Below are 25297 nucleotides of genomic sequence, written 5' to 3'. Positions count from 1 at the left end.
AAAATAAAAATAATAAATAAAAACACTGTTCATGAGTTTAAATTTGCCCTAAAAATGTAAATAAGTAAAAAATTTTTTTAAAAGTTAGTCATTAGCAAACCTTTTTTTCATCCTTTTCTCTCAAAGCCCATTTGTGTTATTGATGTGCTAAAGCTAACCTCCAGTAGCTGGTCTCCATACTCCAGCCCAGCCTGGTGTGCGATGCTGCCCCCGGTCACCTTGGAGACAAAGATCCCTCCATTCTCTCCACTCACGATGGAGATGCCGAGAGGCTCCGCCCCTTTGTGCACGATGACATTCCGCGGCTCCTCCAAGTACGGCCTGCCAGAACGATAAATGCGGGTGAGTTTCAAGATCAGAGATAATCAACAGCCGAGACAGAAGTTGGTCTGCAGGGCTTTAACCAGGGTAGATGCTGAAATACTGCGACACAGGAGAACCATGCAGGTGGGCGTACAGCAAGAGACATTTACTGAACTGGCAGTTTGGAGGACTAACTGCCGCAAAGGTACAAACAGGGTAGAAAGCGGAAGGAGTGTGCATACAGGACTTCAATAAAAGATCCAGAGGGTTATACATTTATTCTCCTAACCTAAATACGCATGTAAATATACCTGATTTTACCACCCAAACAAGTAAAACCATGCTTTAATGTAACAGCTCCAAGTCTAGACAAAGCATCAACACTTCACTGACAAGTAAACCACATTTCAACACAGACCTCTGTATTCCAGAGTAAAGAAATTATTATATTATACCTGTCATTTCACACATGGCAATAATTCCTTATAGCAGCTTTAAACTCCCTTTAACATTTGCGATTGACTGATTGAGGAAAATCTGGATCTTTTCAGAATGAGAGCAGCCAAACTGACATGCAAATCATAAACGTCTCTCCAAAATCTTAAGCACTTAAGTACACATTTACTCCAATAACAGCTAAACCTGCTCTGTACAGATTTAACATTTATGGGGAATCTCTTGCTGAGCAGGTTAATCAAAAAATTAAATTGGAAGCAGCGGGGAAAATTACCCAATAACACCAATTAAACTCCACTTGAAGGAAAACGTTGACACAGATTTATAAAAAACCTGATCCCCCTCCATGTAGTCATATTAAAAGGTCACACAAAAATTGTCATATTTACTCATCCTCATGTCATTCAAAACACGTATGATGTTCGTTCATCCTTAAAACACAATGAAAGATATTTTTTATGAAAAGTGAGAGATTTCTGTCCCTCCATTGAAAATCCATTCCACCAACATATTCAAGCTTCAAAATGTACATAAAGAGATTGTACAAGTAATTTATGAACAGAATGGTTTAATCAAAATTTTGGTAGAGACATGGTCACTTCATATGATGAACAGATTCAATTTGGATTTTTTTCCCACTTTTAAACATTGATCAACACACATACATTGAGCACATCAAATATGGTAAACAGAAGGTCAACCGCACTTGACACGCGAGAACCAATGAGTTTTGTTCTTGTGTGTCGGTTGACACTTTACTCTATGCATGTGCATTGATTAATGTTTATCACTTTGGTAACACATTATTTTAGGTACCAATTCCCACTATAAGGGTTACTCCACCCCAAAATGAAAATTGTGTCATTAATCACTTACCCCCATGTCGTTCCAAACCCATAAAAGCTTCGTTCGTCTTCAGAACACAATTTAAGATATTTTGGGTGAAAACTGGGAGGCTTGTGACTGTCCCATTGACTACCAAGTAAATTCCACTCTCAAGGCCCAGAAAAGAATGAAAAACATCGGCAGAATAGTCCATCTGCCATCAGTGGTTCAACCGTAACGTGATGAAGCTACAAGAATACTTTTTGTAATGTGTGATCATCGCTTTATATCTCATGTAAAGCAATCATGTCTGTTTAGAAGACTTGGAATAAACTTTGATTCACATAGATTACTTTTACCTCTACGTTAGGGCTGGGCGATATACCAAACACGATATTCATGCGCATCTCGTCAGTAAAGCCGGTTCCGTGATCAGCGGTAAATCTCCAACACCTGTTTTCAAATAGAGCGCCATTTAATACACAGAGCCGTAGATCACTGACAAGCTACGCAATATCGCGTTCATTATCAAAGGCGATTCATCTGCGATAATGAACGCGATTACTGATGAGATGCGCATGAATATCGTGTTCGATATATCGCCCAGCCCTACTCTACGTATCAAAGTTTTTTCAGTGGAGGGATAGAGATTTCTAAGGTTTCATTAAAAATATCCTCATTTGTCTTTCAAAGAATTAAAGTCTTGATTTGGAATGACATGAAGGTGAATAATTGAGGACAATTTACATTTTTGAGTAACCTAACCATGTAAATGAAACAAACTAACAAGGGGCTTGCAAAACAACATGTATTCACGGCCTTTGGTTTGCCTGAACAACTAGTTGACTAATCAATCAGAGTCATCATGAACTGCCATTCACAACCCATTTTACTTCGGTAACGCGGCATTCCATGTGGTAAATATATTTCTCATAGCCTGGGCTGTATGCTAACACAACACAGAGAAGCAGGGATTTCTACAGCCAACCACTTGGAGCAAACAAATACGTTTGTCAGGCATTCCCTGTGCGTAACTGGCAGGGAACAAACCTCAAGCTTCTGAGAGAGGAGAACCTAGGCCTAGCAGCCAGAGGGATTCTCAGAAAGGATCTGTTACGGTACAGAGATCTGAAAGATTCAGAGGAGCAAAGAAGAGAGGAGAAAAACAGATTGTGAAAGAGAGAGACACACAAGGGACTCTGGAGGAAGACAAATATGTAGAGAAAAATTATAATAAATACATAAGAACAACTGGACTAAATGAGTGACCTAGTTTACAAAACTCCACTCAAAGTCGATCTGAATTTTATATGATGGTGCAGATTAAAATAAGTTGAGCGACGGTGACGATATGAACGACTGATCCTTCAACATACATTATTTTATATTCACGCACAGTCCAATTATTGGAGTCAGATAAAGGGCTTCTGAGCTGTACGTGGATAAGAGCGAGCTGTTGCTTGGCAACCTGATGAAGGGGCTGGGGGGGGGAGAGAGATGTGTGCAGCAGGAAGGACCCGAGGCAGCGCGAGTGTACCTGTCTTTTCTCCGCTCTCCCGTGGGTACGGGGCTGACGGAGATCCTGGGCAGGGTGGAGATTGAGCTCTGAGACTGGCTTGAGGCAAATGAAGACGTCTCCAGATTGAGAGGAGACAGGGGTGGCGTGATGAGACTGGGACTGCTGCATTCTGAATGAGACAGGGACCCTGATGAACAACACAGAAACAACAGTCAGCATGGGTTCTAGACTGACAATAACACAACAATTTCACAATTTTGACAACAATCCATATAAACCTCTATATTTATGCATTTGCCATCATGGCCAATTAGACTCAAAAATGTTTACTGCAAGTAATAAAGAGCAAAATTTTACTTAAAAATAATGTACAATATTTACAATAGTAACAAACAGCAACATTTACAGATGGACACTACAATTTCAAATCTTTGGGGTTGGTAGGATTTTTTTAATTAAATACAGTATTGCCATTTATAATCAGATTATTATTTCAAATACATGCTGTTCTTTTGAACTTTCCATTTTGTCCCAAATCTTGAAAATACAATCACAGTTCCCACAAAAATATAGAGCAACACAACTGTTTTTGACATTGATAACAATAAGAAATGTTTCTTAAATAGCAATTATTAGAATGACTTCTGAAGGATCGTGATACTGAAGATTGGAGTAATGATGCTCGAAATTCTTCTGTGCATCACAGGAATAAAGTTACATTTTCAAATGTATTAAAATAAAAAGCAGTTATTTTAAAATGTAATGATATTTCACAATATTACTGTTTTAACTGTATTTTTGGTCAAATAAGTGCAGCCTTGGTGAGCATAAGAGACTTCTTTCAAAACCATAAAAAATAAATAAATATATACTTTTTATTAAAAAGTACCGACCCCAAACTTTTGAATGATCATGAATAGGGCAGGGACATGTCCTGAATGCCAATTTTGCTACTGAAGTTTAAATCAGAAATGCTACTGAAAGACATCAGTCTTCACAATCTCATACAAGTCATGTCACAAGAAATAAGTGCAAAATTAGCTAAATGGCACACTTTATAGCTTACTGGCTGAATAAAACATTAAAATCATCAAGATTTTCACAATGCCGATATTTGCTCAATTTTAATTCACCAACAAAATTATAACTAAAATACCACACATTATATTGATCTGTTCTAGTAGAAAAGGAAACCTTGGGGAAAAGAACTGTTCATTTCCACTACATTGCATATATTTGATGCTGAAAGTAAATGGAGACTTACATTTTATGTATGAATCACTATTAGTTACAGAAAGAAAACCTCTTTGCCTCAGGTTATTTATTCAGGCTTCCAATATTTCAGTGTACACAAATGTCAAGCTTGTTTGTGCAAAGTGTTCTCTACTTGACATGTTTCACTTGATTTAGCTTAGTCTGACATTTTAATTGCCTTTCCTGTACCGTATTGCTGCATCTGGTGGTTAATTAATTTTACATACCGCAGTATGGAAGACAACACTGGATAAAAAAATGTCAGAAAGATTTAAATAAATCGACTACACAAACATATAGAAGTGAGGTGACAATGTAGCATCCGACTTGAAATGTTTATTGAAGTATGATGCCTACAGTCTATACTGCATATTATGTAGAAAGGAGTGTTAATTTACCAATTCAACCATAACCAAGATAATTTCAGATATGCTGGATTCATGAGAGGAGGCTCACCTCTTTCTGATCCCAGCATTGAGCGAGGATAGCGCGGCGTGGAGGGAATCTTTATCCTCTCAGTGCGATACTGCAAATTATTTGATGAACCTTCAGGAAACAAAAGGGAGAAGGTGAGGAGAAATAAACACACATTATTTAAACTCAATAGTTACTGTGTGAGGAGAACAGATCATATACAAGATTAATGACAGCGACTGACCGAGTCTAGCGCTGGACGGCAGGGAGTTGGTGCCGTGTGAGGCCCGGCTGCTACGGGACGAGTCAGAGTAGTCTGTGGAGCGTTTCTGGCTCAGGTCCAGACTCAGATGCCCTTGATGCTGAGGGCTGAGATGGAGAGAAGAAAACATACCAGATCAGCAAACACTCATAATGGGGTGAAGGAACAATTCTTCTCCTGACAAAGTAAATAATTATCCTGTTTATGACCTACAATGCCTACTTATACTTAGCACAACATAATGAAAAGTTTGGTGCAATAACTCACATTTAGGATGCACTTGTTCTGTATTAAAGGGATACCTTCTAGGGTCTAAAATGAACAGGGGCTTGGGGCAAAATTGGCACTAAAATGAACAAAAATAACCCCAAATTCAAGATTGGGGGGCAAAAAAGCCTCTGCATTATTAAACTAAACCTATTAAGACTGTCGCGATTTCAGTGAAATGTAAAAATGAATGAAAAGTGCTAATTGCAGAAATATGTTTAGATCCGCTCAAGTTGCATCAAAGATTTCCTTTGCATTTTTTTTCTGCAGTGTTGAGCATTATAATCAATCAAAAAGACAGGTTTGTATTGAGTGTATGAATGAAGAGGCCAAACAGAAGCATTTAGATTAGTCACTGGTTTTGTTTTTCAAGCTATTAAAATAACCAATGTAAAGTCTTGAATTTCTAATGCATAAAATGCAATAAACCAATTCATAAACGTTTCTTAAATTTGTCTGTGTTGCATAGAAGAATATGACATACTTTTGTATTTTATTAATTCATTTATCAATTACCAAGAGAAATAAACAACAATTATAATTTGTCATATTGCAGTCCTACTCTCTAATGAATTCCTTGTTTTTATCATCTATAATTTATACACTTTATATAGGCAATTATATTATGCAATTTTCATGAAAATACAACTTTTGATGATTTTATTGGTCTATATTCTGATTGACTGAAGTTGCTTAAATTTAAGTTTTTGACATAAGACTGATACATTTAATAAAGTAAAACATTTTATATTGCCCCTTAGTGGAAAACGTTCATTTCAGCCCCTGACACCTTCCACGTTGATATTGCCACAGAGTTGTCATATTTGATGGAGGTACAGTCTTCAGTGGTAGTCCAGTAGAAGTGTTATTTTGTGTGCGTGTGTGTGTGTTGGTTATCTCAGTGGGAACTGTGGTACCTGGGGTGTGTGTGCTGCTGATTGATCTGGTTGACGACAGTAGGGCAGTTGTTAGTGTGAACTCTGTGACTGCGCACCATGTAAACGGGGTTCTTCATAACGGCCGTTACCGCAGAGCAGGGGGCCAGTCCTCGATGTGCTGAGTCTGAAGTTTAAACACAACCATATAATAACCAATAAAACAATTCAATGAGAAACACACACTCCCCTTCAACTGCCCGCTGCGCTCACATCTTTCATTTCTATTATTGTGGCTACTGCTCTCCTCACACCATCAAGAGATGTTAGCCGAATAGAGCATAGAGTATGGCCGGAAACATAGTAGAAAAAATTAAGGAGTATTTTTTGGAATATATGGCTAAGTGAAAGGCGCCAACCGTTCAGAAAATGCTGATTGTCCCCCAACTGTCCACTGCGGAGCAATTTTATTTTCTATTCATTTTCTGTGTGGGTTGCAATTTTTGACACCCTGTTGCCAAAATTTGGGAGATGGGGAGTAGTTTTATTTGTGTGTGTGACAGTTTTTTTTTTTATAAATTTTTTTTAAATTTAACATTAAATAAACATCATACTTAAAAAGACAATTTATAAAATAAACTAATGAACAAACAAACACACACATATATTCATAAATTCAACCATTCATTCATTTTAAACTAACACAGCATAATATCAATCAGGGTCTTCAAACTTAGCACAAATTATGCTGCCACTCAGTTTGGACTTGCTAGTTTTGGACCAAATGCTGGTTTGTACTTGTATTTCTCCTAAATTAAAGAACAATATTTGTTATTAAATTAACTTGTGTTACAAGAGTGAAAGCAGCACATCAGTAAAGCTCAACCAGCTTGAATAAAACATTACTTGTGTGTTCTTGCCATGCTGTAGAAAGTGTGAAAACTTAAGGAATCATTTTTGAAATATGAGGGAAATCATGCAGTAACAAATATGGAACAGGCTCTCAATTTTACTTGCAGCCACTTTTTATGATCAATCACATTGGACCATAGTTAAATTTAACATCTAATATTTCCCCCATAAGAAATGATATGGCAATTCGCTTTATTATTTTTTTAAAAACTACATGGGGCACCGTATTGATGTCACGTTTTGGCTTTTGCTTGTGTTCAGAATCGAGTTCCACCGGTAAAGCCAGCTGCTCTGGGCGACAGATGAGCAGACGGCGGGGAAGCTCGGAAGGCAGCCATCCCGGCCGAAGCTTGAATACTTAAATCAAGTAAAAATAGACCTCATTATCACACAATCCCCATGTGAACTATATAGTCACGTGACAGAGGCATCAAGCAGAACCCACAGCGGTTTGTCCTGTTTCCACAAAAATCTACAGTTCTGACAATGTGCTTTATGTGAGAAAATCAAATGCAAATATGTCATTGCATTAAATGGGACCTAACTGACACATTTCAAGGCTCACCAAAAAGAATAGCCTTATGCTGCAGGAAAGAGATAAATGCGTAAAACTAAGCCCTCCATTTTCATTGTTCCTAAGCAATAGCATGAACATTCAACGATGAAAATTCTAAATAGGTTTCATTCGGTAAATCAACAAGCTCGTTGAACCATATTCTACATGATTATCATAAATGAGCAATTCAATTATTCAGGACTGAGTTCACCATAAAATTAAGTAAAACATTAATTTTGTAAGCCGCCTTGATCGGAATAAAGATGAACCGTGCTCCACAGAGCAAATGCAGACAAGGAGAGAGTAGGAAGAGTGTTGTTAAAGAGATGCATTGAAATGCACCATGAGCGACTAGGGCTCTGATTAGGGCGGCTGTAACTCACTGGGAGGCAGGGTTCCATTATAGGCTGTAGGCACAAAACCCACGCTGTGTCTGTGAGGTCGATTAGGAGAGGAACGCAGCATCTCCCTCTGCTCCACAAAGTCACCATCATTTGAATAACTCTGCCAAACACACACACACAGAATTAGATAATGCAGCATACACTTCTATAGAAAGTTAGAATGAATGTTTCTACGCATTATAGAATATCCTAACAAAAATAACTAGTTGAATGATTTTTCATTCCTACAAAATATTTATGTATTTGCTCTGTAATGGTTAAAAACTATAATTTTGCCCAATGTAGCAAGTCGATTTGAAATATTAAACATGTAGTAAAAAAAACTAAATTAAATAAAATATTTAAAAGAATCACGTCACAATGATCGTTACAACTGTTTTTACAAATAACAGTGATATAACATTGTCATTTACACTCCTGTTCAAAAGCTGATTTTTTTAAAGAAAATTTCATTCAGCAAAGACGCACGCATTAAATAGATCAAAATTGACAGTAATTAAAAGGAATCAATTGATGCATTAAATAGAATAAAAATTTACTTTTACATTGTTACCAAATATTTCAAATAAATGTTGCTCTTTTGAAGTATACAGAAAATTATTATTTTTTTATTAGTAATTAGTATTATTTTTTATTAATAATTTTTAATTAGTATTATGGATTCCACAATATTAAGCAGCACACATGACACTGAAGACTGGAGTAATGGCCTTTTTTAAGTTATTTTAAATAGTAATAATATTTCACAGTATTACTGTTTTAGTGTATTTTTAAACAAATCAATGGAGCCTTAGTGAACATAAGAAACTTGTATCAAAAACAAAAGCAAAAAAAAAGTCTTACCAATCTTAAACTTTTTAAATGTAGCGTAAATGCACTAATATGATATGACTAAAATATAATAATGAATAAATCCAAATAATAGTAATAATAATATAAACTTATACATCATATTAAGACAATGTACCATATTAAAATATATACTTTAGTAATATAGTAAATAATATATTATGTACATTAGATTATATTACAATAATTAGCATATTAATATAATAGAACCAATCTTCTTCATATCATCAGGAGGTGTGCGTCAGCATTTCTAATGTTCTCTCCCCCTCTCTCTTTCCCCCCGGTGCAGTGGGAGATCAATCTCAGGCTGCGAGGCTAATTAAAACAGGCAGGACGGCTGGCTGTGTCAAGCCCAGCAGATCTATAAATTCACCTGGAAGCTCTGGAGAGGAATGGTCTGAGGAGTCATCCTGCGCCTGAGCGCCGGGGCCGATTTGGGCCTAGGACGCTTCACTTCCGGTTCCTCCGGCCGCATTCGACCGATGTCTTCCTCGCAGGACTTCCTGGAGCTCAAGACCTTGCCCTCGTGCCCCGCCTCGGTGAAGTACAGGTTGCCGTTGCGGTCCTCCTGTTTGGGTTCGTGGACAGACATGGCGGTGATGGTGGACTCTGAGGTGGAGCTGCCCTGATGTTTGTGCTTGAATTTGAAGGAGTCGCTACGTGTGGGCGGGGTCGGGGGTGTCGGGGCAGAATCTGCTTTTAAAGGTTGAGGCGAATGGTAGTCTGTCTTTGACGGCGTATCTGGCCTTTTGAAGGTGTCGGCCTCAATGGGCTTTCTTTGCTTGGGCGACCTGTAGATGGAGAGTTGCGCCGGGCTGTCGCTTGTCATTGCAACACCCACCACCATTTTAGGCCAAGTGCCGCCACTGTGTTGCTTCTCCAGACTGGAATCCAGTGTAACGCATTCGGGGCCGACTGACTCTGAGCGGGTGTAGCAGACCTCCTGAAAGGCACTGCCGCTGTAGCGGACCGGTCCCAGCTCTGAAGCGGGACGGAGAGAGTTAGGGTGCAAGGTGGAGATCGGAAACACCTTCCTCTCAGAATATCCGCTCTCCTCCAAGTCAGTCCTGGTCTTCCTTCTCTCGCCGCCCGTGTCCCCGCTGTAAATGTCTGTCTGAGTTGAGCTGTTGTGTTTGAGGTTTCTGCTGTTTCGAGAATGGATATCTGACAGGTGGATTCTGCCGTTGGATTTCTCGGCCTCCCTCAGGCTCTCAAAGATGTTCTGCCCTGACGTGCTCTGGGGAAAAAACTGTTAATGGACAGGTTCAGCACGACTGGCATAAATAAAACAACAACATCAATAAAACAAACATTCAGAGGTACATAAACTACTGTTACTGTGACCTATTTCGCAAAGCCAGTTTCAGTGGCTACCCAGGTAAATTCGAGTTTAGTTCAGGTTCAGGAAGATGGATTGGTTTTTAGTGGTGTTCCTCACCATGGTAACTTTTGCTTTTTATTCTGAGTAGGAGATCACAAACCAAAACTGGACCAATCAGATGTGAGCAAAGTGTCATATCTGATCTAAAAGTTGACTCCTGCTCCAAATTAAAACACTTCACAGTGAAAGTATTTTAGTGATGGAATTGCAAAAATTTTGCTCCTAATTATTTATTACATTTATTTTATATGAATTATATATTATATCTTTAATGCATTACACGTAAACAATTACATTTTGACAATTGACATTCAACTTTAACATCAAATTGCTAAACTGTTTTTTAAGCACTTTGTGAATGTATATAAAATATATGCGTAATTAAATTAATTTAGTTGATAGTAGATATTTTCTTTCATCTGCCCTCTCAAACTTTAATGGCAGTGGCAATGTTTTATTCCTTTCTTGTAAATGCATTTCAATTCCTGATTTTTTTTTTATAACCATCTCTTTATCTTCAGCAGAGAAGTGCATTTCTGTGAACCCACTGAGCCTGATCTAAACCGGGTAGGATTTCTTTAGTTTTGTCAACTCTAAAGCTACTCTAAAACTCAACTAGCTTCATGTAACAGGCCATAGGTTTCTTTAAGGTTAATTTAATCCAAAAACAAATTGACTTCGTGCTCTTCATGATTACTTGTGAATGAGGTCATTTGGAAGTCCACAACATGTATATAAAGTTACAAAATGTTGTGTTTATGATTTCATAGTATCTTGTGTGTAACTATTATTGAGAAATCATCATATCAATTTAAAAAAAAAAAAAAGTTTAAAACCATTGAAACACAATAGTTATGGTTAGTTAGCCTAAGAAAGCAATGATTTACAGAGGTTCTTAGCAAAGGCTCAGACGATTACTGAAAGCAGTAATGAGAACAACTACAAACTATTTTCCAATTTTCCAAACTTGACTTGCTCAGTAACGTCTCAAGAGTTTGTATTCTAACTCAGACACCGCTGTCTCAAATACAACTTGGAATAAATGTCACGGTAGCACCTTGGCATGTGGTAATGAGAGCGGCACACACGCTCAGACAGCAGTGAGAGAACAATCACCTTCATGAGGGAGAGAGCGAGCGAGTCCCTGCCGCCCCTCAGCAGAGCCTCACATTCACTCAGAGATTTGTTATCCAGAGCGATCCCATTTATCTAGGGAGAGAGAAATTTAGGTCAGCGCTTCACCAAAGAAAAGTGCCATCAGACTTCAATCCTTCTATTTTCAAACCTAGAAATGACTTCGGAAACTTGAGAACAGAGACAAAGAGATGCTTGGTGAATGAAAGGATGGTGCACTTTTAAGATCTCCAGTTCAGATAAATTCTTCCACCTTTTTAAATGTAAAGAAATAGTTCACTCAGAAATATATTCTGTCAAGGTTTACTCATCCTCAAGTTGGTCTAAACTTAAACTGACTGACTTTCTTCTATGAAACACAGACAGAGGAAAGGTTGAAGAATCGCACCGGTCATTTAATGAAACTGAAAGGAATTTTATTTTTATTTTAAAATGGTAGAAAGCACCTAGAAGTATCATTAAAATGGTTCATACTGCTTGTGCACTATATTTCAAGTCTTTTCAAGTCACATGATAGCTTCATTGGAGGAACAGCCCTAACTATTGAAAATAGATCTCAAAATATATATGGTGATATTAAACATCAGGTTTGGCAACGACACACAAGAATCAAATTGTCCAATTTCAATTGCCATTTATGTGATTTTGTAGTCCATGCAACTTAATAGTTAATTTTCTCACTATAACATTACTGAATGAAACAAAAGCAAAAACTGATATATAAATCAATTAAAACAGAAATCAGAAATGACTAAAAAATTAAACTGAAAACAAACAAAAAAAAGCTAATTGAATTAATTAAACACTGAAAAGTAACATTGGACCATTTCTAAAGTTATCATATGGCTTCAGAAGACTTTTGATACTTCTATGGGTGTTTTTGTCATTTTGAAGTTCAAAAGTCTTAAGGACCTTCCAACTTTCGTCCAACATTTTCGCATGTCAAAAGATAAACACGACCTATACGATGTTGTGTCAATCATGTTTACACACTGCCTCCGAAACTTTCGTTCATCATTAAAATTATGGATAGGGTTTTCTACATTTTCTGCATCCGTAGCAAGCATTCTGAGAGGTGTTTTGACAATTCAGAGCCACGGTGCAAGCGAACACCAAAATCCAGAATGGTGTCCGACAAGTTGATCCACTTCGTCTCGCAGCACAAAGCACTGTAAAGGTCCTTGCACACGGAGTTCACGGATATTATTGGTCTTCTTTTTAATATGTGGCTCTAGTATCACTAGCAATGCATCAAACTGAGCCACTGACATCCTGAAGTGTATAAATGTGATTGACACAAAGTGAGGTATTTATTTTTTAATGTTCGAAAACTTCAGACAAACGTTTCAGACTCGGTGTGCAAGGACCTTTAGTCTCCATTTACTTTCATTACATGGAAAAAGGCAACCATTCTTCAACTTCCTTCATTTCTCTTATAATGCTCGTGTGTTCCATGATAGCCATGACAAGCCATGTGAGATTTATTTTTGAGCGGACTCTATCTTTAATGATAAGAACCAGCAGATGTAGCACTTCTGATTGAGCCATATGCTATGGCCAATATTAGAGCCAAAAGGTTACAGATATCCTCTATCCAGTATCTATCATGGAGTCAAAAGTAACACCTGATCCGCTCTCAGGATTAACATCTGTGTTACTTATCACCAGGGTGGTGGCTATCGCTTAGCACGTCACCTGTCTTATACTCATCACCTCCATTTAAGGAGAGGAGTGGATTTGATTGGCAGTTCGTCTAATGTGCCCCCGTGCATTTAAGATAAGGAACTGGATTAAAAATCTGCTTCATTTAGGAGGTTGTAATGAGAGTTAAGGTCAGACTTTTATAAGAGCAAATCGGATCCTTGACAGCAGCAATCTTCCTTCAATTTGAGGGAGGATCGCATGACTGCTTGATGACTTACGGCAATCAGGCGGTCTCCGATGGTAAGAGATCCCTCTCTGGCAGCTGGGCTGCCCGGTGCGATAGCGGCCATGTATACGCCACCCTCAAGAGTGATACCAGCATCTGGGAGGGTGCAGAGAAAAACCAAGGGTCATGAATAAGAAGACAAGGGAAATCAGCCATAGAAACGGTAAAATGAGGCGGGAAAATACGTGGGATGTTGCAGAAGTAAGTGATACCTTTGTGTCCGATGAGATTAATGTGGACAGGAGTAACCAGTCTTCCTCCTAAAGATTTCCTCCTGCGAACGACCATATTGATCAGCCCTCCTCCATTAAGTACGGCTTTGATGACCTGCTTCCTGTCTTTGTTAGTCAGGTCCACATCATTTATCTTCAGCAGCCAATCATTCACCCTATTGAGAGAGGCATGGCTGATGAGGACAAAACTATGAGCAGGGAAATGAGCGTGTAATCATTCCAGAGGACATTATCTGAAAAACACTCAATATCTGTATCCACCTCAATCTTCCATCCGCGATACTTCCTTTGTCCACTCTGGTCACAAATATCCCACAATCCCCTGGTAAATATGGATCGTTCACCCCCTCTGCAATATCAAACCCCATTGCCTTCAAATCCATGTCGTCCTGTGGGAAGATAATGATAGAGTGACTGATGAGACCTCTCCAAATAGAGGAAGACAATAAAGACAAGGGGGGAAAAAAACTTAAAGATCAAATGATGTGAATGAGCATCCTGGAACCATGAAGGTAAATTAAGACCTTTTTAAGACCAAAAAAAGAAAAAGTTAAGACACATCTCCATTACTTTTTAAATTTAAAAAAAAATGCGTGATTAACTTGAATGGCTCCCAACCACTACAATACAGAAATACAAAAACAGAAGGTTTTTTTTCTGTGAAAATGTCTAAAGATTTTTTAAATCAAGATACATTTACTTGAGAAGCAAAATAACAAAACCAGAAGTCTTGTTTTATGAGAAATTGATGCAAATAAATGAAGTGAATTTATCATTAAAAAAGAACAAATATCTGCCAATGGGCTCAAAAAAAAAAATCAATTCAATTCAAAGGGAAAACAAGTTTTCATACCCCACTGAAAGATATTTGCTCTTGTTTTAAACAAACTCGATTTTATTCAGTTTGTCAGAAAACAAGACTTCATATCTTCAATTTGCAACTCTAGTAAATATATCTCGACTTAAGGATGTTTAAATATTTGTATTGGAAAACAAGACAAAAATACTGAGGAAAATATTCATTTTTCTTGTCTTTAAGACATTATGCTCTGATTTAAGACCTTTTTAGTCCTTAATTTGTGAAAGAAAAAATCTCCAGAAACCCAGAATAAGGTAACTATATAGGTTTAGTACCCACTTATGTAATTACTATAGTCAGCACAAAAATGTGTGCATGCAGAATAGGACTACAAAATAGAGGGTTTTTTTTAGATTTTTAAAAGGCTGGAAAACATTAATATAAATATTCCCAGATATTTTCCACACTTGTAAGATCAATATATTATTCCACAAGACTTTTAACTTTACTGCTTTGGATTTTTCTATTCTTACCCGATCCTTCTCAAACTCCACCACCTCCGTCTCCCATTCTAATGAGTCTGTGTCTATGGCTGAATCATGGGAGCTGTGAGCCATTAGCTGGCAAAAACGCGCCTCCTTCTCCAACTGGCTCTCCATCCTCTCCCTTTATTGGTAGAGAGAGCACAAAAGACAGACCATTTCCTCTCTCATCTCTCCAAACAGTCATGTAATTCATCTCACGCCCACAAAACCCAACACAAAACAGCAAGAATGTCAAGTGTCAACAGTCTTTGTGAAGACCATCTCTCTTTGTTTGAAGAGTTGCTGATGCAAGACTGGGAAAACCACTGTCTTACAAGCCTACTGAATGATACGGGTTGGCATCAGGGCATCATTTGCCACAGTTTGTGTAATCTGTAACACCTGTGCTAGATGGAGATGTTATAAAAGCGGCATCAAGGTCAAACCTTATATTTGGGAAGAAAAAAATAAAACAGGATCAAGTAGTTGGGGAATACTGGCAAACTGTCACTAAGATTCATAGACTCAGAGAAAGGAAAGCCTGGAGGGCATCAGTGACATAAAAAACTTAAGAAAAGTCTACTGCAAGAGGGTGGGGGTGCTCTGGAGTTTTTGATGGGAATGGACTAACCACTAGGGGGCGTCTGAAAATAAAAATAAAAGGGACTAAGCCTGGTTACCAATTAGCAGACCAAATATTAATTCCAACAGGGCCATTAATCATTTGTAAAAATTTATATAATTGCGCATTATAAGTGCTAAATTATCTGCTGCCTGTCATTCACATGCACACTCAATTTATATTTATCTATCTATCGATAACATTTAGTATGTTATAGTACACTATTTATTAATAATAATTTACTAATTATTAATTTATTAACTTATGTATTTATTAATTGTGATATTTATTTGCATTTACGTCATTCATGTATTTATTCATTTATTCACTCAAAATAATAATAATTTTAATAATTATTATTACTGCATTTACAGTATACATTTCATAATGTAAATTGTATTGAATTAATTACATTAATATTGATTACTTAATTCAAGAATTCATTATTATTACTACTACATTCACACTAAAAATAAGTATTAACATTATTATTACTTGCATTTATAAGATATTATCGCTGTAAATTAAATCATTATAAATTATTTTAAATTATAAATTATTAAAACATTACTTGAATTTATAAGATTATCGTTGTGAATTAAATTACAATAATCATGACAACATACATTTAATTTATTACATTATGTTTATTACATTATTGCCACATTCATTCATTATTATTATTTGCATTCACAAGTTAATATGGCTAACGTTCCATAATGTAAAGTCTTAAATTTCTATTTAAAATTTCATAGCCAAATAACAATGACTTAAAAAATACTATAAAGTTATTTTGTCACTTTTGATTGTTCAGACCTCTTTTCAGAAACCTACATTTGTGTAACAAAAATTCAGAAACCTATATTTGTGTAACATTTACAGGGGTCAGTTGTAAATTTAATGAAATACCCCATATTATCCGTAAACAACTGACTGAAAGATTGTCAGAGAGAAGCAGGACTAAAAAGTTTTTACTTGAGCTCTTTAAGTTCCCTGGCTGCATCATTCCGCTGTTTCCTCATGTCGTCAAGGTTACGCAGGGCATCGGCCAGATCGCTGACGGCACGGTCTCTCTCTCTGCGCAGATTATCACATAAAGTCCTGCCAAGACACAACAAAGACACGCTCAAGCATCAGCATCAGCAGTTGCATATCATCAAATTCCTTGACTGCTTAATTCAGTGGCAAATATTACCGTATGCTCTCTCTCTCAGCAACAATCTTGTCTCTTTCCTGAAAGGCCCAGTCTCTTCGACACTTGGCCACCTCGGCCTCCTGCACGGCCTCCTTCAGCTCCTGGGACATGGCCTCACACTGTTTCCTCAACACGTCAATCTCCTTATTGGCACGCTCCATGTCCAGCGTGGCCGAGTCTTGTTTCTGTATCAAAAACATTCATGATGAATATGATTGCAGATAATTTCATCACGAAAATGTCTTTTTAATGCATAAATGAAGACATCTGTGAAGTCATATTAGTGAAATGAGTTAATGAACTTCACCAGAAGGCTTTGAGTCTTAAAGGTACTCTAGAGCTGTTAGAGACCTCTAGTGGACTCTAGCGGCACTGCGGCTTCAAGCTGAATAAATCTGCCTTGGGTTATTTTTTACTGGAATAATCCAATGGCTCATAGTTTATGAGATTTTTATGAGCTTTGTGGTTGATAGTGTTTGTTTGTGTGTGAAGACTGGTGTGAAAAATCAGGACAGGCAAGGGATAAGAGGTGAGGATACAATGCTTTGAGATCTGACCTAAGATCTCACTAACAGCCCCTTAGACATTTCTGCTCGAAGAACAGCAGATAACTGAAGTGACAGAGCAGCAGCTGATAAATATCTCTGATAAAAACTGAATAACAATGGTAAAATACAATATAAAAAAATATTACTTTTGAGCCATGGATATGCAGAAGCACACACATCGTCGTGAGTCATGGGCAGCACTCTGAATCTACTACATTATCTATTAGAAAGGTATTATTTACAATTAAAAAACAAGAGTGTGGTAGTGATATACACTTCAGTTCGAAAGCTTGGGGTTGGCTATATTTTTTTTTTTAAGTTTTAATGTCTCTTATGTCCACCAAGGCTGCAATTATTCAATTAAAATTCTATTTGAATCTATTTGATTAAATTCTAAAATGTAATTTATTCCTGTGATGTCAAAGTTGAATTTTCAGCATCGTTACTCCAGTCTTCACTGTCACATGATCCTTCAGAAATCATCCTAATATGCTGCAAACAGTTGCGCTGCTGAAGCATTTGAAATATTTGAAAACATTGAAACCTCATTGAAATGTTAAATGTGAAGATTTAATCTGAATACTTCCATGACTTCCAGCCATTATTTTTTTCATCTTTCTCATTGTTTTTTTTCTATCTGTCTAGACCCTTTCGTTTTCCAAGGGCACTTTTAAGCACTTGCATTAGTAATGTTAAAATCACTTTCCTTAACTAACAGCACTGAAGAGATCAAGTGAAATGACTGGTACAACTTAACTAGCCAATAAATGAACAGATGCAGCACAGTTATTGTCAGATGTGTCTTTTTGCAGATACTCAATTACTCGGCATTTTCTCCACAATCCAGACAAACACTGTCAAATTAGCTTTGCAGAGTGCAGGTTCTTATTCCTTTAACGACCTTTCAACTTTCATGACATATTTATGTATAAGAGATAAAGATGAGGTTTTTAAAAAAAAGGGGGTTGCACTCAATAAGGCAAATTTCTCGCTGTTGAAACATTAAGGCACTGAGCAGAACGCCAAAACTAAAAAATAAAGTACTTTACTATAAACATTTCCATTACTTGTCTTAATTCAATATATTATTTTACCAGGCCTGGAATATTCCTTGCGTCTACCACAGAAGATTTTCCATAGAAGATTGGATGCAGCATTAGAATATGAAATACGCATTTAATATTGTCATTAATGTGAGCATATATCAAACCCCAGACTGTTAGCACCTGTCTGGCCTGGTAGTATTCCCGCAGTAACTGGTCTCTCTGGATGATGGCTTCTGTTCTCTCTTTCCTGGCCACATCTCTTTCCTCCCGCACAGTCTCGATGTCTTTACAGGCCTGACTCAGCTCTTTCTGGGCCTCCGCTTTGTCCTTCACTTCATGGCAGTATTTTTCCAGCAGCTCGTTTCTCTCACAGATGGCACGGTCTCGATCCACCAGCGATGAATTTAGCTCCTACAAAAAGACACAGACGTCAGCGACAGTTATATGCTATTGATTTAAAGTGCTTTTTCAAAACGGCATGTTATTCACTGGCTGCCTAGCACAAACTTGGCAACAAAAAGCTGATTTACAGAACAGAGAGCATATTAAAAACAAGGCTCAGTCACACCTTAATCTTAGATACTGTATTCAGTGATACAGTGAGCTTCCCCAAAAGACTGCTGACCATACAGATCAGAGCGACAATATTGCATAGATATCTAATGTGTGTTACTAGGGATGTGTTACCTGTCTGAGAGCTTCCAGCTCCTCACTGGCCACCATTCTCTCAGAGGAAGTGTTTTTCAGCCGGGCCTCCGCCGTCTCCAGCTCCGTCTGCAGCTTGTCCACCTCTTTAATGACCTGGTCCCTCTCGCTCATGATCAGCCTGTATTCATTAAACACAGAATCCCGCTCCTCCTTGTATTTCTCTGCATCCTTGACTGCCTTCAGCTGGAAGTTCTTGTAGCGCGTCACCTCCGACTGGAGTCTCTCCATCTCTCTCTGCAGCTCCTTGTTCTGGGCTGAGGCTTTATTCAGCTCCTGCTGCACCGAGTCAAACCTGATGGGTTTCAAATCAAAAATACTTTGATTAATTAGTGCTTTTCATTATTAAAAAGGACTACCATTTTCTGAGTGTATCAATGTTCATTAATGAACTGGGGCCGTTTGTATAAAGCCACTCAAAGAAAATTTTTAGTCCTAAGTGTGTCGTAATTTTACTCTTATTCCTAGACTTAAGAATAAGAGTGATTCATAAAGGTTCCTAAGTATTAAGACTAGGTCTCAGCTCATAAATTATTTAAGTCAATGCTTGAACTGCAGAAATTAAAGCAACTAAATATGTCTTTGGCTGGAAAATTGGAAAATTGCAGCAATGCACCGATGATGACACTGTAAGCAGGGTCTTGCATATTGTGGCACTAACCCCATCAAACACAACAGCGGCCAAAAGTGATGTGTGGAGAGTTTTTTATTTTTTATTTTTTGTGACCCCACATTTCACTTAAACCATTAAAATACAAAAGACGGAAAAAAAACACTGACCTGTGTTGCCAATTGCTTTCAACTGAAAGTAGCTAAAACTGGTCACTTAATGTCGCTAGATGACTATATAAAGGTGAGTTCACTGATCTATATTTATATTTATATAGATCAGTGAACTTGCCTTTATGCCGTCATGGGAGTCTCGGAATGAAGAAAAGGTTTGTCCAACAAATTGATTTTGCTGCTAGGCTTTTGAAAAAAAGAGTCTCTAAAGGGGTGAGGAAGTCACTAAATCTAGTGACAAATCACTAAATTGACAACATTGGCACATTGACTACAACATAAGTTATTAATATTTCATTGGTCCTCTTGTTTTTGCATGTTCATAATTTCTTTGTATGACAGCATGGCCAAAAATTATGACCACACAATTTGGCATGTTTCATTGCATTATCATCACAAATAAAACAATTGGCTCTAAGCAACTATGCAATATGCTTACAAAATTTTGCACATTTTAAAACAAATTTTTTATTAAGGTTGAAGATGTCAAATTTCCTAGGCCGGACATCACCTTGGCCACTACTATATGGCAGTTTATTGACTTTCCAACTGACCGCCAAACCATAATGCAAAAACAAGCCAGTTTTATGAGGATTGTGGGCTTTCCTGGAGTTGTTGGAGCATTGATGGAACTCATGTTCACATGATTGCTCCAACTGTAAACAAGGAGACATAGCAATAGAAAACAAAGCATCAGTAATAATAAGTGATAAATTTGCACAATGCAAAGCATTTAAAAAAAAAAAATTTAAATATAAAAATATTTCAGTGTCTTAAATGATTTTATCGTATTTTTGTGTTGACATCATTGTAGTCCTTAGTTCACAACACTTAAGTACCAGTCTTAGACTTTACTGAAAGTTGCTTTTAACTTCTTTATAAAAGTTTCCTACTCTTAGAAAAGTCCTACTTTTTACTAAGAAATTTTATACTGAATTAAAAGATTGGTAATTGACTGTACTGACCAATCAGAAGTCAGGACCATAATGTGAAGGATATAAACAATGTATGCATCCTATACAAAATGTAGGACAACATATTTCATACAGTAAAACCAAAATTTATTCAGACACCTTCAACATTTCTCACATTATCAGAGTTTATTCGCTATAGTTTAGAAAACGGTAATAAAATATGACTAGATCTCAGAGTTAAACTGCGCCAAAAATTCATCTTGATAATGACAGATAACTTTGATAGAAAGGTATGTAATGAATTAGGCTGAATAGCTGTCAGCTGTTAAATTTGAGTACACAATTATATAATACCAATTTAGGTCAACCAATTTCCAAGCAATGCTTAATTTTGTTCAGTCTGTGGTGTAAAAAGGTTGCATTAGCAATTAAAGAAAAACACTTAAGCAAAACATGGTCAGGTCAAAGTGTCTGAATAATTTTTGTCCCAAATTTTTATCAATTTTACTGGCAGTCCACTGTATGAGGAATATTTGGGTATAATATTACTTTATAATATATAAAGTATAATACTTTATTTTGCTATCCTCACTTACATAAATAAACTATAGTGTCCTGCACCCACTAGTAAAAAGATCAAAAATTATATCTGGAGTCTGAATAATTTTTGGTTTGACTGTATATGTAATGAATGTCACTAAGGCAAACTTGATTATCCTCTCAGCTCTGTGTTACATATTTTGCACTTGTCAAACTGCCTCAAACAAGCAGAAAATGCAAAGATGCAGATTGTGTTCGATATGATTGTAGTGTCTGAAAGTTAAAAAGATGTTGATATACAACATTTAAATATAAACAATGTATGCATTCTGTAAAAAATGTGACAATGTATTTTATTATTGTAATGCAATCACAACTAGGCAAATTTAACTATGCATTCAGCTCTTTTTGGCTTAAATTCAGAGCAGAAAATATAAAAAAAAGAGGCTGCAGATAGTAGTGTTAAAAACATGTTGACCAAGTATGACCTTTAAATTTACTTGAAGTGCGTTATGCAACATTTAAACCACATAATAAACGCGATTGAAGCTGCTCGTACCGTCTCATAGATGTAGACCACTGCTGTTGGTACTGGATGGCCGTGTCGCGCTGTTTAAGCAGAGCATCTATTTGTTTTTGCAAGCGCCTGTTCTCCTCCTCCACTTGCTCCAGGCGACTCAGATCCGTGTTGTGACTGGCCACCTTCTCACTGTAGCGTTTGCTCAAGACGTCGTATTCCTTCTTCACCCCCTCTAGCTTATCCATCGCTGTATCGTAGAGCTTGTTCAAAACCTCTGATGACCCGTTCTCCCTGATTACCTGTATCAAAAAAGCCTTTCATGAACCTGATTTACTCAACAACAACAAAAACTTAAAAAAACAAACAAAACCCTGACAACCTGTAAAAATCCCATTTTATGAACCTGATCTACTATATAAATGTCAAAAAAAAAAAAAAAACAAGAAACAAGAAACAAAAACCAAACAAAACCCTGATAACCTGTCAAAAAAGGCTTTCATGAATCGATTTACTGTGTGGTGTCAAAGAAACAAAAAACAAAACCAAAACAAAAACTTGTCAAAAACAAAGCAAAAAACAAAACCATTGATTACCTTTGTTGAAAACAGCTTTAAAAGAACATGATTTACTGTGTGGTGGAAACTAAATGAAACAAAACAAACAAACAAACAAACCTGATTAAACAGCTTTAATGAATCTGATTTATTGCATGGTGTCAAAGAAACAAAATGAAAAAACACAATTAAACAAAATATAAACAACAAAATGCAGTCTTTTGACACTGCTTATTTGTACTAAAATGGTTTACAAAGCTTTCTGTTATTAATTATATTGGTCAGTCCTAAAGATATTGAAAATAGCACAGGGTTGGTGCATTAGTGTAGAATATACACCTACATATATTATCTGTTATAAATTTGCTTTTATCATCACTTTAGTTCAAGTTTGACAACGCAAACACCAGAGGGCGATCATGAGTCTAGAAAACATCTCCTGTACTTGCATGCCGAATGCTGTCACTGCACTTACACACAAATACGCAACACTGCATTCAGCAACAAACAAACAAACAGCATTAAGTCCACTTGTTTTGCAAAAATGTTGACCTATTAGGACACTGTGTGTCCTAATGACATAATCGAAGGCAATTCCCCGTTCAGGCAATAAACCCACACCTCAGTGGCCCCTGACCAAGCCACAGTTGGATTTCACATGCTGAGTGATTGGCATCTGTATCTAACTCTCCTCTAGGCCATGTAATCAGTGTTTAGAGTATTGACTAACTGCAAAAGCCTCTGTCCTTTTCCATCAGTCAGCAAGCACTTGCCCTTCCAGGCTGACCTTTTTCAAGCAGGCGGTGAGTGTTTTGTGCAGCCAGTGGGCAGCGTAAGCAATGCTGACGGGTCAAAACGCGGTTCAATCTGAGCACTACAGCACAGATCCCATGGCACGCCTGATCCGACCTCTCTGCGACAATTAAGACCGTTTCAGACACACAAGCAGGAGCTATCCTAATGCTTTAAACCTTTCCATTTGTGTTCGTGGGTTTAATCCGGAAGGAAGCCTGATAAATCAATCCGACAGGAAAAGGCTCATTCCTTCATAGTAGCTGCAGAGAGCAGACAGTGTGTTGACACGGTGGCATCTGACTGAATAATCTCCTGTCCCCTGGCTTCTGATTTATGTCAAGGTCAGATTTGGTTGCACTACTATGGGATGCCCAGCCTCCAGATTTACAACATAAACGCTGCTGTTCATGATGCAACAGACGCGCTAATCCCACAACAGTCTGCACTGCAGGGAATGACAAAATCTGCAATTTAATTAACCGTCCCTGAAGCTCTCTGAAAAAATCAGGGATCGATTTTGGCAGACTAACGTCACTTTCTGGCTGACGGCAGTACCATTAGGCCTGTTTCACACTGCAAGCGTAAGAAGCGCATATGTATTTTGGTGCCCGTATTAACAGGTTACATTCACACTGTGTGTATTAGAAGGGCGGTGCTGCGAAAAAGCGGTTCTGCGATTACAGTTTCGGCACTGAGCCCATTTTTGCTGCTTATAGTACACTCGACTAGCAGACAACTTGGTGGAAATTCCCTATATTCCTACACTACAGTTCAAAAGTCTGGTGTAAGTAAGATTTATGTTTTAATACATACTTTTATCCAGCAAGGACATATTAGATTGACAGCAAGGGCACTAAAGTGACAGTAAAGACATTTATAATGTCACAAAAGATTTGTTAAATAAACACAGTCCTTTTGAACTTTCAATTAAATCAAAGAAACATGAAAAATGCTGGTTTCCACAAAAATATTTGCGGAATAAAGTGTTTCTTGAGAGGCAAATCATGGGGGGAAAAAGTGTACTTCCAGCCTGTTACTTATGTTTTAATCCATTACCATGTTCAAAACAGTTTCTCTGTAATCAAATTCTATAATAAGAGTCCGATCTACCATGACACATAAGGAAATATGTGACACAGATATTACAAAACCATAAAAATAAAGTATTTCTTTATGATACAAGTCAGGGGTATTCAATTAAAGTTCCAAGAGGTGCAGCCTCTATATTTTCTTCCAAGCAAACGTCCGGAAAAAACCCCCCAAAACAAACAAACACATTTTTACATGTATTGTATTTTTACATTTAGATACATGCGTGGCCATGTAAGAGAAAAAAAAAAAAAAAGCAGTTTTTGTTCGGGGTTTTCCTCCTGTAATACGACTTTAATATTTTACTTAAAAACAAATGTAGCTACAATAATCAAAACGTTCTCATCTTGAGCAGAAAGAAGTTTAAGTTAACTTGAAGTTTCAAAGTTTAAGTTCTATCCTAGCCATCTAACAACAATTTTCACAATTATAATTACATGATTCTTTTGAAATGTTCTTAGCCTACAGATGAACTCCCTGGGGTCGACGGTCGTGGTGTAATGCTAAACATCTTGCCACATCTGGTTTGAACAGTCAATCATAGGTTACAAATAGATAAAAAGATAGTAAAAAAAATGACTATTTTCAGCATCGCTGTTTTCTCCTATGTTTTAGTGAAATTAATCTATAATTTTGCTGCTCATCGTGTTTCTGTTGTTAAAATAACTGCGTCATCCACAGCTCTTTACAACGCAACTTGGCGCTGGCGAGTGTCCGGAAAGAGAGAAAAAGCACACAGAGCTGAAAGGGCTTGAATAAAGCGTGTTTGGATTTAGATAAAAGTACTAGAGGATATAGCGATGGAAGATATTTGCCATAAACAAAATTGAGCGCCTGTTATGTGATCCGCTCCGCTGTTTTGACGCACTGCTCACTTAAAATGGTGCTGCTGTTACAGCTCGCGGTCCGGATGGATGCCGTGCTGTGGATGTGGTGCGCCTTTTGAATATCAGTTATACAAGTAAGGATAAAAGACTCGAGTTGCTTTTAAAATAATTCACGAGTCCTTTTCTTCGAGTCAAGTCTGGAGTCATTTCAGAGTCTGAAGTCTATAAAAATGCGGCTCGAGTGCGACTCGAGTCTGAGTTA

At 37.3% G+C, this 25297-nt stretch overlaps 1 protein-coding gene across 4 annotated transcripts in view; it reads right to left on the bottom strand.

Annotated features, from left to right (window-relative positions):
- dlg5a (discs, large homolog 5a (Drosophila)) overlaps nt 1-25297 on the bottom strand; it is a 69521-nt gene that overhangs the window by 10467 nt on the left and 33757 nt on the right. For 2 of the 4 annotated variants that reach the window (XM_058795608.1, XM_058795609.1), the window contains exons 6-23: nt 21810-22069; nt 18996-19308; nt 18489-18719; nt 16715-16899; nt 16495-16620; nt 14907-15039; nt 13836-13963; nt 13554-13729; nt 13334-13437; nt 11394-11486; nt 9270-10145; nt 8027-8147; nt 6218-6362; nt 5016-5140; nt 4814-4903; nt 3122-3290; nt 2635-2712; nt 159-321 (exon numbers count right to left, since the gene is read on the bottom strand). In XM_058795608.1, the coding sequence (XP_058651591.1) occupies nt 159-321; nt 2635-2712; nt 3122-3290; nt 4814-4903; nt 5016-5140; nt 6218-6362; nt 8027-8147; nt 9270-10145; nt 11394-11486; nt 13334-13437; nt 13554-13729; nt 13836-13963; nt 14907-15039; nt 16495-16620; nt 16715-16899; nt 18489-18719; nt 18996-19308; nt 21810-22069 (3516 nt within the window). The remainder of the gene's footprint in view (nt 1-158; nt 322-2634; nt 2713-3121; nt 3291-4813; nt 4904-5015; nt 5141-6217; nt 6363-8026; nt 8148-9269; nt 10146-11393; nt 11487-13333; nt 13438-13553; nt 13730-13835; nt 13964-14906; nt 15040-16494; nt 16621-16714; nt 16900-18488; nt 18720-18995; nt 19309-21809; nt 22070-25297) is intronic. The other 2 variants (XM_058795610.1, XM_058795611.1) reach the window with 2 other exon arrangements.

Source organism: Onychostoma macrolepis, chromosome 13 (genome assembly GCF_012432095.1).
Source record: "Onychostoma macrolepis isolate SWU-2019 chromosome 13, ASM1243209v1, whole genome shotgun sequence".
NCBI lineage: Eukaryota > Metazoa > Chordata > Actinopteri > Cypriniformes > Cyprinidae > Onychostoma > Onychostoma macrolepis.
The sequence above is the reverse complement of the archived record's forward strand: the minus strand, read 5'-3'. Positions and strand labels throughout refer to the sequence as shown.